Source organism: Arabidopsis lyrata, assembly GCF_000004255.2.
Source record: "Arabidopsis lyrata subsp. lyrata unplaced genomic scaffold ARALYscaffold_6, whole genome shotgun sequence".
In the NCBI taxonomy this organism is placed as follows: domain Eukaryota; kingdom Viridiplantae; phylum Streptophyta; class Magnoliopsida; order Brassicales; family Brassicaceae; genus Arabidopsis; species Arabidopsis lyrata.
The window spans coordinates 9,405,397-9,419,852 of record NW_003302550.1 but is presented as its reverse complement, the minus strand read 5'-3'; the positions used below and the strand labels follow the sequence as shown (position 1 = coordinate 9,419,852).

Here is a 14,456-nt window from a genome sequence, read left to right as displayed (position 1 = left end):
AGCAATGATATTGGACTTGTTCAATAGTGTTATCTCGGAATATCTCCTATTGGGATCTTTATCTCAATCTTGTTGGATCCGATTTGTAACCGGAAGTTGTATAAGTTTTTTAGCTGTTAGTTAAAGCTGTAAGTTTTTCCGAAATAGTGCAAACTGTAATAAAGAGTTGTACGAGAAAACTATACAAAAAAACTGAGAGTAAAACTTTTTTAGTAATGGGTTTGATAAAGTTTTTGTGATTAATAAATGTCAAAGTTGTATACACTGTATTATAGCAGTTCACAGTTATCATTCAGAGCCGTTGTCAAGCTACTTCCATTGTTAACTCAACTCATATCCTCTCGTTTAAACCTATTACTAGAAATATAAAAGGAGTCAAGTGTACAAACTCGCATGATATCTCAAGAGTATAATTAAAACTCCATGGCGATAAAAAAAACTTGTTTCAAAGTCCAAAATGTACTTCCAAGGGTAAATGATTAAATATCTTTGATTTTTAAATAATATATTTTAAAATCATTGATCTAATAACACCAAATTTGAATATCATGAACATTGGATCCAAAAATTAATTACCTACTAACCACCACGTATTGACAATTTGACAGTATAATTAATGATATTAGCATCTACGTAAGTTACTTCTCTTTTCATGTCTAATTTGAAGATAATTTTTATGTGTGTGTGTGAGAGAGAGAGAGAGAGAGAGAGAGAGAGAGTTAAATTTTTGTTTAATTCGGATATGTATCTATACAAAGATATAATTAAGCTATGAATTAAACATACCTACTGAGTTGAGATACAAAAAAGTCGTTTTCCCCTTATTTCACATTTTAACATGAAAGTTGAAATCATTTTCAACATAGGCGTACCAAATGTAATTATCAAGGGTTGGGTTGGGTTGGGTTGGATATAAGTCATATATATCTCATCTCCGTTGAGTCAAGAAACCATCCAAAATCAATCCACCAAACACATAACCATTAGGATCAGCCTTGTCCATTTCAAATCCTGTTAAAAGAACAAACTAATAAGAAAAACAAAAAAAGAAAAAAAGAAAAGTGTTTAGAGTTTGAACACGTCGTCGTTTCACACGCGTTAACTCGTGGATGATGGAAAAAAATTAAAAGCTCGTGTTTCGAAAACAAGGGTTTTTGGACCAGTCACTTTACCGGATTTTGGTTCTGTCTCTCCCTCGAGGATTTTTCACAATCATCTGATTCAAAGTCTCTCTCTCGCAAGCTGAATCTGGATCATCAAAGTAAGTCTCTATCGTTATCTCTTTCGTGTGGATGCTTTTATCCCATTTCTTTGTTCCTATAGCTATACGCAATCATTGAAAATTCCTGAGGCTAAAAGTAAAAAAATCGGATATAACGATAAAGCACTGAAATTGGACTTGTTCGATAGTGTTTTCTCTATGATTGTAGCGAAATTTTGGAAAAAGGTTGAATTTTTTGTATGATTTGATTCATTCATTTCCCACATGTTTAGGTCTCTTGTGTAAAGTTTGTTCTTTTTTTCCGGATTCTTATGTCTCCTTATCCAATTCTTGCAGGTATCATTTTAAAGTTTGATCATTTATTCTCTGAGTATATAGGGTAGTACTCAAAATGGCAGCTTCAGAAACTGTTCTACGTGTTCCATTGGGATCTTTATCTCAATCTTGTTGTCTAGCTTCTTTCTTTGTTAACTCCACTCCAAACCTCTCGTTTAAACCCGTTAGTATAAACAGAAAGGGCGTCCGGTGTACAAACTCGCATGAGTTCTCAAGCGTATCGAACTCCGCGGTGGGAGGAAATTCATTTCATAGTTCAAACTGTTCTTTGAAAGGTAAAAAGTTTGTTTGCAAATGCCAAAAACATGATGTTGAGGAGAGCATCAGATCGACGGTACTTCCTTCTGACGGTTTGAAAAGCGACTTGGATGAAATGCCTCTACCTGTAAATGGAAGTCTTTCATCTAATGGTAATGCACAATCAGTTGGAACAAAGTCTATTGAGGATGAAGCTTGGGATCTATTGAGGCAGTCTGTTGTTTTCTATTGTGGAAGTCCTATTGGAACCATTGCTGCGAATGACCCGAGCTCTACTAGTGTTCTGAATTATGATCAGGTCTTCATTCGTGATTTCATACCCTCGGGGATTGCCTTTCTTCTTAAAGGAGAGTATGATATTGTTCGCAATTTCATCCTTTACACCCTCCAGTTACAGGTAATAGAGTCTTTCTGTTTTTCTTAACTTAGTTCTAAATATGATTAGTTCATATGGAAGCATTATGTTGTCAAATGTTTTTGTGGTTAAAGGGAAATGATTGTAGTAGTAACCTCTTTTTGTTAAACCGAGTCCAGCGTAATATTTGGTTATGTTATGAGCTGATATGATACTTATCCCTGACCAGAGTTGGGAAAAAACCATGGATTGCCATAGCCCAGGTCAAGGTTTGATGCCTTGTAGTTTCAAGGTGAAAACTGTTCCTCTTGATGGCGATGATTCAATGACCGAAGAAGTTTTAGATCCTGATTTTGGGGAAGCAGCTATTGGACGTGTTGCCCCGGTAGATTCTGGTAAGAGAAGCTTCAGATCCCTGTGTGAAAAGGATATTTTAAATTTTTTGCTCTTTATGATTACATGACTCACTTTTCATTTGTTTCGGATATTCCAGGCTTGTGGTGGATTATATTATTAAGAGCATATGGAAAATGCACGGGTGATCTTTCAGTGCAGGAAAGAGTTGATGTGCAGACCGGAATCAAGATGATCTTGAAACTGTGTCTTGCTGATGGTTTCGATATGTTCCCTACTTTATTAGTCACTGATGGGTCCTGCATGATAGACCGTCGAATGGGAATCCATGGTCATCCCCTGGAGATTCAGGTGAGCAGTTCCTTCAGTCTGAATTTGCACCAGAAGCTGTCTATGCAGTTGTAAAACCGCTTATTATGTTTTACTTTCTCAGGCACTCTTTTATTCGGCTTTGGTCTGTGCACGTGAGATGCTTACGCCAGAGGATGGGTCAGATGATCTTATCCGAGCTCTCAACAATCGTCTTGTTGCATTAAATTTCCACATCAGGGAATACTACTGGCTGGACCTGAAAAAAATCAATGAAATATACCGTTACCAGACCGAAGAATACTCTTATGATGCGGTTAATAAATTCAACATCTATCCAGATCAGATCCCCTCATGGTTAGTTGATTTTATGCCCAACAGAGGAGGATATTTGATTGGAAACCTTCAGCCCGCCCACATGGATTTCAGATTCTTTACTCTGGGGAACCTTTGGTCTATAGTGAGCAGTTTGGCTACAAATGATCAGTCACATGCAATTCTTGATCTCATTGAAGCCAAATGGGCAGAGCTTGTAGCAGACATGCCGCTCAAGATCTGTTACCCTGCTATGGAAGGTGAAGAATGGCGAATTATAACCGGAAGTGATCCAAAGAACACGTAATTTCTCACTCCCATATGATCTTCAATAGATGTTTTAAAGTTTTCACTTAGTATTTCTACCATTCCAATTATTCATTATAAGCATCTTGATTATGTTGCAGTCCTTGGTCTTATCACAATGGAGGTGCCTGGCCAACTCTGTTATGGCAGGTTAGTTCTGATTTCTCTCTATCCCTTTTTGGTTTTCCGGTTTTTATCTTTGGTTTTGAGATTTGCAACTGAACTAGAACTGATATTCTGACATATTGGATTGCACAACGAGATAATTGGCTTGGTTTATCAATGAGAATTCCAAAGCCACATTTATGCTAATTTGAAATCCGGATTCCATCTTGCTTTTTTCCAGCTGACAGTAGCAAGCATCAAAATGGGTAGACCAGAGATTGCAGAAAAGGCTGTTGAGTTAGCCGAGAGACGGATATCCTTAGACAAATGGCCCGAGTACTACGATACCAAAAGAGCAAGATTCATCGGTAAACAGGCACGGCTTTACCAGACTTGGTCCATCGCAGGTTACCTAGTGGCCAAGCTCCTCTTGGCAAATCCAGCTGCAGCAAAATTCCTCACTAGTGAAGAGGATTCGGATTTGAGAAACGCATTCTCTTGCATGATCAGCGCTAACCCGAGAAGGACAAGAGGACCCAAAAAGGCTCAACAACCATTTATTGTATAAGAAGCTCAGACTTATTTTTTCAAAATGAGCCATGTACCTTCAACAAAATGATACAAAAACTAGATTATTGTTGTGTATACTAAATAGTCTTTCTTAGAAACTTACATAAAAAAGGTAATGAATGGTATTTCATCATATATTAAAAGCTTTTTAGGCTCAAGTAGTGCTTACATTAATTTTGTTGCAGTGGTCCAACAAGTTGAACAATGAACATGACTAGAAACAGTAGCTAGTTTACATAGAAACATCCAAAATTTTGCTGTAGAGTCACTTGTGCTAGGTCCTATCGAACTTAAATTCAACTGACAAGGCTATGATGATCTAGCCTCAGAAAATATTTTAACTGGATCCCATCAGTGGTGGTGGTAGTTGAAGATTAATAATGTTAGAGCATTCGTAGTAAATAGCCAGATTATTTGACTCATATTTGTTAGAAGAACCATGAATTTTTTCTTTTATTAGGGGGAAGCTCTCACAGCTTTTAACCAAATAACATTCTTATGTTGGAGTTTCTCCCCACAACACTCTAAGTTAGAACCACTAATCTGAGTCATGACTCATGATGTATATGTTTGATCAACAAAAGACGACAGTAGTTTTGCGATAGATTGTTTTGAACTGGTGAAGTTGCTGAACTCTTACACGCCAACAGAAATTGTATATTTTTAGATGTAATTCATATTTGAATGAAACCAGAAATTGTAATTAAATTGTGCTGACATAATAGTATTCTTTAACATGTGTTGATATATATAATGATATTACACACGAGATTCACACTCAATACAATAGTTCCAAACATATTAGTAGTATATAATTTATTGTTTAAGCACATAGGTGATGAGGCCAGGAATGTGTGTGTTTGTGATATAATTGTCCCAATCAATGGACTTGGGATCGAACTCGAACGATCCATCTAACTCTTTGATATTCTCCTTTCTTTTCATTCGCAGTCTTTCCGTATTTAAATCATCAAATCTGCACAAAACAAGAATATTTAATATTATGTCATGACTTAATTAACTTGCACGCATGACGACTTAAAATATGATAATAACTCATGTGTAGTAAAGATGTTACTGTCTTAATTAATCTTAAAGTTTGATGAAAGATTATGAGTGATGATACATACATGCCCTTGAAGAGTAAGTAAGGCTGGTAAAGCTCAACTAGTCGCATAGCTAGCTTGATTTTGCGGCTGAGGTCATTGTAGTTATCTCCGTGACTCCATGGATATACTATATTTATCAATCGAAGTATCTGAAGTGAAAAAAAAAAAAACAAACAACTGAGAAGTGAAAAACAAAGGTGGAAAAAAAAAATTACTCCATATTTTTTGTTAGCAACAAATAGATGTGCAAAAAAACCGAACAAAATTTAGTGTTCTTTGCAAGTTTAAGAGTTGGGGAATGAAATGAAAATAGAACATAAGTTGGAAACTTTTTTCCTAAACTCCAAAAATCAAATCATAGAGTTAATGTTAAGTTACCTGTAAAGGAAGCTTATAACGAAGGGTCATGTAGAGGCTGAATTGAGCCATAGTGGGCAAAATGATTCCTTTGGTCACTATGATTGGTGAACCATTCCGACCAACCAGAGGACGTTTAGCAAAGTAACGAGCCGTGATATCGTGAAGTTGTCCAAACGTGACTGGATTCTTACAAGAAGAACCAACATGATATATTGCCTGAATCCCGGTATCTCCCCAATGAGCTGTTGCGGCTGCAACCATCGCATTAACTACCATGTCTGCCGGTATCTGCAAATGTTATTATAATTTTTTCCCATCAAAATATTATCAAGGAATTGTTTATAATAATATATTAATTTAAACAAGTAACCTGTTATTTATTATGCTATAAATTGATTTAGGTGTTGACTTGTGTTTGAATCATGTTATTTAATATACAAAGATATGTTGATTGTGCTTACAAGGTCAAAGACTGAGTTTGAATCCGCAAGAAAACATTTAAGCCTTCCTTTACCATATGCAACAATCACACTATCTAATGTTCTGCATATACAATTAAGAAAAAATAAATTAAAGATGAATATTGAGCACGAGATCAAATTAGATATGAGGATATAATAAACCAATACTCACTTCAACCCTTCAATCCAACCGGGGAATGGTTCGGCAATAGTACTTGTAATCATTGTTGGACGTATGATAACAAGTGGCAAATTTTCTCTGTATTTTCCCATTAGCATCTCTCCCATTGCTTTGGTGAATACATATGTATTTGGCCATCCATGAAGCTTTGCCCTATATTAAGACCATTTTGATTAAAGGATTAATGGATGATTGAAGTAAAGTTTGAAAATATTGATGGTGTGACTAGGCCACAAACCTTGCCATTCCAAAATCTTTCATTGTTTGCGAGATCTCTTCATCAGAACAATCTTGAAGCTCTTTTAATTTCTGTTTCATTAGTTCATGTTCTATATTGATGTCTAGTTTCCGCTTTTCGCTGAGAGTCTCCCCCATCTTGAATGGTTTCTCTAGTAATAACCCGGATTGTTCTCCGCTTACATACGCTAAAACAATACATCTATAGTTAAGCATCGGTATATATACGGTAACTTTTGTAAATCAAAATAATTGGAACTCACCGGTCGAGACATGGAGAAGCAATTGTCCTTTAACACACTTTTTGGCGAAGTTGAGAACATTAAGGGCTCCAAATGTGTTGATCCCAAGACCAATATCATATCTTTTATTTTTATTAAAAATAGAAAAATGAAAATCAAGTTACATTTGAATATTATTATACAAAGTAAATATGATATATACCATCAATTATTCTCGTAAATACCTTTCATCGAAATTTGTTGTGGCTGCAATGTTGATTATGATATCAATCTCACTCCACAAACGTTGTATGAGATCGGTGTCTTTCAGTCCCAAGTTATCGATCGATATATCACCTGGAACCGGCACAATTTTTTTCCGCACCAAGGCATTCAAGTTCTCTTCACCTAGATCGTTCCTCAACACTTTAAAGAGGTCTATCTCTATAACCTGTTGTATCATTGTAATAGGGAAAGAAAACTTATTGTTGATACAATTGAGATAATTTATTAATTGATCGCCTCTAGATTTATGTGTAGAAGTGTTTTGGTTATAGGGTTTAATATGCACCATACCTCAGTATATAAGCGTTGCATGGCTGATTTTTCGTCGGGAGCTCTCAACAGAAGGTACATCTTCTTCACATTTGGTTGCAACCTTAGAATTTTCTCTACCAAAACTATGAAAATAATAATAATTAAAAACAATATTTTCGTTACTAAATTAATCTTGTAGTATACTACACATGAATAGGCATTCAGTCATTCACCCTTTTTAGAGTGTTTAAATATTCATTATCGTAAATGGCGATACTGGTTTTATATATTCACCCTTTTTTGAAGATCCATTCTGGTTTATAAATGAATAGTACTTCACCATCGCAACAAATACTATGATACAGAATTATTAAGTTTTCTCAAATTAAATATATACAGAAGTCATTGAATATTTGTAAGATGCATGTATCATAATTATTGGACCATAAAAATCTATTGTGTTGCAATAAATGAAATGAACAGTATAGGACTCAATATTCTTGGTATATCTTAAAGTTTTTATCACTATCACTCTCATTTTTTATATTTAAACAAGAAAAACAAACACATAATTAGCGGGACATCTACATATCCTTCTGTCTTGAATATACGATTAACAATATGTTAAGTTTTCACCATATATAAGAAAACTATGTTGATGCCAATCGTACAATTATAGAACCAATTTCACGCATGTCAAGAATCTATAATAACTAGGTACAAAGATAATATGAAGCAAATAATCGATTACTAAATTTTCATTACGTCGTTAATATAGTAAAAACAAGACTCGAAGTACTGAACCGACAAGGTGTAGAAAGAACGTACCCTTGGCAAGAAAACCAGGTGCCCCAGTGATGAGAATGGTCTTGTTACCGAGAAATTGAACACAATTGGATTCCATTGAAACAAAATTATTCTCAACCAACTTAAGAGAAACACAAGACTCTTTTTTTGTATAAAAAGAAACAAAAGACTTGATTTTATTGAGTCACGTAATGCCTTTGGAGTCGAGGTTACTATATATAGAAACGCCAAAAAAGAGACCCATATGGTAGGCCATCGAATTTACAATTTCTTCATCTACCCACATTGATTACAGAAGATGTGAAATGGAAATTTATTTAGTAAATAATGTTTTCTTCAGAATAATAAATATCATCTCTCACAATTCAAGAAACGTAACTACATGTCGGCCCATCATCTCAGACTTCCCGTTGAAATCATTTATTTTGGTAGGCATAATTGTACTTTGACATAAGAACTATAACTAATAGATCTCATTAAACAAATTATGTGTGTTTTTTTTGTTTGTCAACAACTTAATTTATTACGTTACGCCATATTATACTTTTTCTTATTAAAGGGTTTAGGTCATATAATACTCATCACAAAGATAAACAATTTATGTTTAGAATTATAGTTAAGGTACGTCCTCCGTAGGACATAGGGGCCGATTGGTAACGACTTTTATTTTTGATTGTAGAGACTTTGACTTTAAAAACTTTGATTGTAAAAACTTTAGCTGTAAGGACTTTAACTTTAAAGACTTTCGCAGTAAAAGTTTTGGCTGTTGAGGCTTTAAAACCACTTAATAAAAATTATGAGTTTTAAAATTATAACTTTTAAATAATAGAAATGACGAGATGATGACATGTACGATACAATAAAATTTTTACATCTAGTAAAAAGATCGTTGTTATTGATATTGATGCAATTGATGATGGTTTCCGAATATCAGTAAATCTCACCAAAAATTATGGAAAATGGATCTTAAAAGAATCAGAAAAAAAAAGTATTATTAGTTAGTCCAATATTTATTTGTAATAAGCTACTCATAGATTAAAAAAGAGTTTTTAATATTAATAGAGTTAAGAATAAGAATAGAATGAAAAACAAAAAAATAATTTAATTTAATTTTAACAAAAAAGTTCTCACAGCCTTGTTTACATGGCTTTTAGAAATGTAGAAGTTTAAAGAAGAAAAAAATAAAAGTGGTGGGTTAGGACTTTAGAGAAAAAATAGGAAGTAAAAGTGGAAAATTTTAGACTTTAATGATTTTAGAAAAAAAATAACAGTTCTCAAAGCCACTACCAATCACCCTATCTATTTCTACTAAATCAACAGTCATTTTAACAAAAACTGACACACTCTCCTTTTTGACATGTGGCAAAACTCTCAAATTTTGTTGTTTTACTTTCGTAATCCATTCCTATTATTTCTGGAAAAAATTAACAAAAAAAAAAAACAAAAAATATCTTACCACTTTCTTAGTAACTGCTCATTCCCCACGATCTCAAAATTATCCACTCTTTCCAACTCTCTCCCACTTTAATTGACGAAATCATTGTAACTTCTTCTTCTTCTCTTCTTTTTCGTAACCTTAGATCCTCCATTCTTTCTTCTAAATCCTCCATTCTTTCTCATATCTTTTTTTTTAAATGAGAAGTCGAGAACCATCCACTATCTTTTAATTTTTTGTTTTATTTTAAATCTATGTTGAATATAAAAAAACAGTTTCTAATCAGGCCTCAAAATCGTCTTTCATGCCCGATCACGAGTATAATGGCTCCATCAATTCCCGGTCCATCCTCAGCGATTGTTCAAATCAAGTAAGTTTTGAAAACAAAGTTTGGAAGATTAACGTTCAAGTCATGATTGATTTATAAGTAACTCCAATCATTTTTTTGTATGCTTAATTTCTATCTTCTAATTCTTCATACTTTTTTCATGATTGTTGGGCGTGCTCACAAATCACAATGGTTATTTTCGATTCAGCTTTATTAAATTTTACTCATTTGAATTTTATCTCTGATTTTCTTTTTTTTGTGGCCATCTAATTAAGTTTTTTTTTGGTTTCTATATCTCAGAAACTTGGTTTGCAAGCGTGTCTGGAAAATTAGGAGATGGAGCAAAGACTTTCCACAACCAGTAACGTATAGATGACTTTATATTAATAATTATGTAGTATGCTCACAAAGTTTGTCCGTCTTCCATCAATAATTTATTTGTTTCATATTTTTGAAATTTAACTAATTAGATAATAGATTCAATGAACTTCTATTTAAAAAAAAAACTAAAGGCAACATATATTTGATTCCCAAAATATTTTGATATATGGTCTAAATTGGCATTAATTGTCCCTGCATAGCAGGGCCAGAATACTAGTAGTCAAAAGCATCTGTTTCACAAATCCTCAACAATATTTAAAAAAAATAAGTAAGAAAAAGAGACGAGTATAGGTTCTCTTAAGTTAAACTAAATTATATATATTAAAATAAGATATTTGAGAGCCTTTGAAAATCTCTACCGGCGCATATGCTCTAAGAGCTATAATGAATAGATTTCAATAAATATTATGTATTCATCGATCGTTTTTATAAGATTATGTTTTTATCAATTAAAGTAATTTGTATTTTTATTTTGTCATCAATAGTTTATTAAATTGAACATTTAATAACTACTATACCTTCATCCAAAATAAGAGAAATATTGGTTTTTGTCACTAAACATATAGTAAAAGGGTAAAAGATATTGCAATATGAACCTAAGTGGATGCGCCTATATGTACAGTTAGGCACTAGGCGTTTGTCAGCTGCCTAAATGCTTAATGCATTTTAGAACATTGTATAAATGAATAACTCCAATAAAAAAAAAAAAGTTGATTGTTCAAACTGCTGAATCATCTTGTTGAAACTAAATATTGTGTCTAACCATTTTAGTTTCGGTTCAGCGTTTTTCTTAATTAAAACACTGAAACTCTACTATATATCTTCATTTACTTGGTTTTTTATTACCACAACTATTCGAAACAGAATGCATAGGATGTTAGACAAAATAATACTAGTTTTGTTAGGTAATATGTTATTTTCAAAACTAAATGTTCAGATAACTTTTAATCATAATTCAATTTTTGTAAGTTTGTCCAATGATTAATCTTCACAAACATGTGTTCTGACGAGAAGGACACCTACCATATATGCAATTAGGAGTTAGGAAGCTGGAAGCTGCCGTAAATTCCTCTTCATTTGCCGTCTATTTATAAGGGTTTGCAATAATCGGTGCACTTCTATCTATCTAAAGTACTTGGTCAATAAAGTTTGGTATAGAAACTATAAAATGGTATGTTGTCTTCGTACGTACCTCTATTTTTGGACTTATCCTACAGTGATATGATTTGATATATTGCCATGATCTTTAGATTTTCAGGTTATAATGTAGGCTACATGTTGCTCCAAGCAGTTGGGATTTTATCACTCCAATCCCAGTGGATTGGCTCTTTGTGTTTATATGATATTTAATAAAAATATTTGTTCCAAAAGTTTGGCAATATGAATGGTATATAAACGAGTTGCGTGTCTTTGACATTTTTTGCATAGATAGAGTCTGACATTTTGAGTTGCGAGCCGTTCTATTTCACATTACAAAACACACAAAAATCAGTACGCTTCTTTATTATTTATAAGTCTTATCATTTTGCTTTCATCTATTTGGACCATGTTATGTCTTTTATCCATTTCAAAACACACCTATAGATAAATTACGATAGAGTTGGGGTCGGACCCTTTGGTCCAGTAGTCTTGAACTTTTGATGACGCGTTGACATCCTGACGGATACAGTTAAGAAAATTTGGTCCAGTAGTCTTGAACTAAACAAAAACATTGATCACACATAATCATAATGTCGTAATCTTACCATATCGTCTTTCCAAAACCTAAGTAAAAAATTGCATTGAATTCCTTCTTGCAAGGACGTAGGCCAGCCTGTTCGATATCCATTTTGTTGGTGAGAGGGCGAACTTTGTGTATGAAGAATTATGTTTGTAATTAAAAGTATACGCCAGTTGATGATGTTCTGTGCAAAAATATATTGTATAAGGAAACTAATCCATCTATAATTTTTCGCATATTGTTTGGTGTATAGACAAATTAAGTAAAGAACAGATCACGTACGAACCTGCTAAGAGCGGAAGCCATGAGAGTCACAAATTCTACATGACTAAAAGGAGTATAACACAAAGCCACGATGATGTAGCATGAAGTAGGATGGGCTGATGGCCAATTAACTAGCCGACCTAGCTAACCGAAATTATTAGGTATATCCGTATGTGTCACATAAAGAGCTGCCATGGCTAATTAAAACGAAGTGACACGGTGATATTTTATTGACATACCACTCTATAAATCACTGATAAAGTTCATAACATCTTTATTCAAGGATAATGCTTGAACGATCATCCTAACAATCCATGAACATTCATATGAACAATTTCTTTAAACAATACTCGAAAAGTCTTATAAATGATCAACTAATTAAAGTCATAGACGGTCATAATTGTTTAGGCAACTATTAAAAAATATATATCACTATCGGATACAGTTGAAAACGATCACAATCATGCACAACAACCGTCATGAACTATATAATCAACACATTGATGTAAAGACAATGGATACTCAAAATTTCTTATGACCGCCATGAAGCCACATATCTCGACTTCTCAATGGTTCAAGTATTTTAGTTTTTGAAGTTTTCAAAAGCTTTGATTTTTCCAAATAAAAATACTTAATAGTCCTTTTCCACAAATGTCCTCTAAAAATTTAAACCTAGGGTTATATTTATCTGGACATCAGAGGACAAGTAATCAACCCAAATAAGGCACTCCATAAAACAACGAACAAACAGAAACCGTGATCTTTTTCATAGAGAAATAACACGAGTATTTGAAATTTATCCTTTTACCAAAAAACAAAAAAAAAACGAGTATTTGAAATTTATCCTTTTACAAAACAAAAAAAAAACGAGTATTTGCTCATTTCATCTTAAACATTTATTTTCTTAGACGGTGTTCCATGCATGTGGGTAGACCCATCCTCACAGTCTAAGAAAAAGAGGAAGGTCAGGCTCCACCTCACATGCACACATTAATTTTTGGAGACTCAACTTTCATAATTCTATTTGGCTCAACTGGTCAAAATTTATTGTATTTAACCTCTTATTTTAGTTTTGACTCCTAGTGATTTTCTACCAATTTCTAAATGGGCTAATATATGTTTCGTACGTCTCTTGATTTTTTATGGGCTTTCAGATTTTTAATAACCACTCTCACTCATCTTGCTAATTTTATTCTCTTTCGACTATTTTCCACTTTTAGAGAATTTTTGAAAAATAACACTTTTATGGTATTCCTTTTGAATATACTCTTATAAATAGTTTACATTTTTTTTTGAACAAAATAGTTTACATTTTATATAATAAATATTTCGAATTTAAATAAAGCCACATGGTCAAACGTTGTCGTAGATCCTCCGAAATCTATGCATAGCCACACACGTGAGTGATCGATCTCCACTGGTACCTAAGTATGGTCCCCAAGTACAGCTCCGCATAGTTATCAAACTTATGGCTACTTTCCAGACAATGAACAACGAAAAGTAGACGAGGAAACACAATCATATATACTGACGTGCATAATCATATGATGCCTGTGAAACACTTCTCTTTAAGATCAAAAAGTAGAAGGGTGAACCAATAATCCACTAAGAGTATACCTTTGAGATATTTAATTGTGCGTAGCAGTTAGTACAACGCTTGTAACTAGGTTCTCATCAGCAAGATATGAGAAATGCATTAGTTTGTAAATTGCCCAACAAATGTTTGGTTTAGTATCATGAGGTATATGATCTTCTTCCCCACTAAATCTTTCATCTTTAGAGAAGTACTTTAAGTTTCGCCTCATTGGCATAAGAGATGGCTTACAGAAAATAATATCTCTTCCTCTTGCACTAGCCACCAACTCCAACATGTATATCCCATTAGCAAATAACAGATAATTAATGTGTTTTGTTTTTTTTTTTTTTGTGCACTAATTTGTTTTGTTTATCAAAAAAAAAAAAAAAACAAACAAACAAATGACATTATATATGTACGGAAGCAAAGTTGTTATGGTTTTTACTTTTTTTTTTTTTAGATCGTGTGGTTAGACATGCAGGCTGCAGCTTATATAAATAAAGTCAGAAGCATGGTTGTTTATCTCGCATACGGTTGTTTTTTGTGTGTGTGTCTGTTAAAAGAAGCTCCTACGATTGTTGTTTGTCTACAGTATTATATTTCTAGAACTATAAAATCGAATATTTCTCTACATATAAGAGAAATAAATCCACATCACAAACATAATTATAGGAAATTTTCGCAAGCAAAGAGGAAAGAAATAAAAGAC

The 14,456-nt window shown here is 33.3% G+C and overlaps 2 protein-coding genes across 3 annotated transcripts; one reads left to right on the top strand and one right to left on the bottom strand.

Annotated features, from left to right (window-relative positions):
* The first annotated feature begins 1,136 nt into the window (after window positions 1-1,136).
* Window positions 1,137-4,273, top strand: LOC9308074 (alkaline/neutral invertase E, chloroplastic). 2 transcript variants are annotated; one of them, XM_021021571.1, is made up of 7 exons: window positions 1,137-1,261; window positions 1,559-2,213; window positions 2,401-2,566; window positions 2,665-2,876; window positions 2,959-3,452; window positions 3,557-3,605; window positions 3,802-4,273. In XM_021021571.1, exons 2-7 carry the CDS (start codon window positions 1,614-1,616, stop codon window positions 4,126-4,128), a joined length of 1,848 nt encoding a protein of 615 aa, XP_020877230.1. In that variant the 5' UTR covers window positions 1,137-1,261; window positions 1,559-1,613; the 3' UTR covers window positions 4,129-4,273. The 2 variants fall into 2 exon arrangements, with proteins under 2 accessions (XP_020877230.1, XP_020877231.1); XM_021021572.1 differs by lacking the exon at window positions 1,137-1,261 and adding an exon at window positions 1,336-1,447.
* A 545-nt stretch (window positions 4,274-4,818) lies between these two features.
* LOC9310140 (fatty acyl-CoA reductase 1) lies at window positions 4,819-8,343 on the bottom strand. Its single transcript, XM_002871958.2, has 10 exons — window positions 8,065-8,343; window positions 7,276-7,379; window positions 6,945-7,150; window positions 6,742-6,842; window positions 6,480-6,666; window positions 6,233-6,394; window positions 6,061-6,142; window positions 5,618-5,887; window positions 5,261-5,388; window positions 4,819-5,106 (listed from the first exon to the last, which is right to left on the bottom strand). Exons 1-10 carry the CDS (start codon window positions 8,138-8,140, stop codon window positions 4,947-4,949), a joined length of 1,476 nt encoding a protein of 491 aa, XP_002872004.1. The 5' UTR covers window positions 8,141-8,343; the 3' UTR covers window positions 4,819-4,946.
* Between the last annotated feature and the right edge of the window lie 6,113 nt (window positions 8,344-14,456).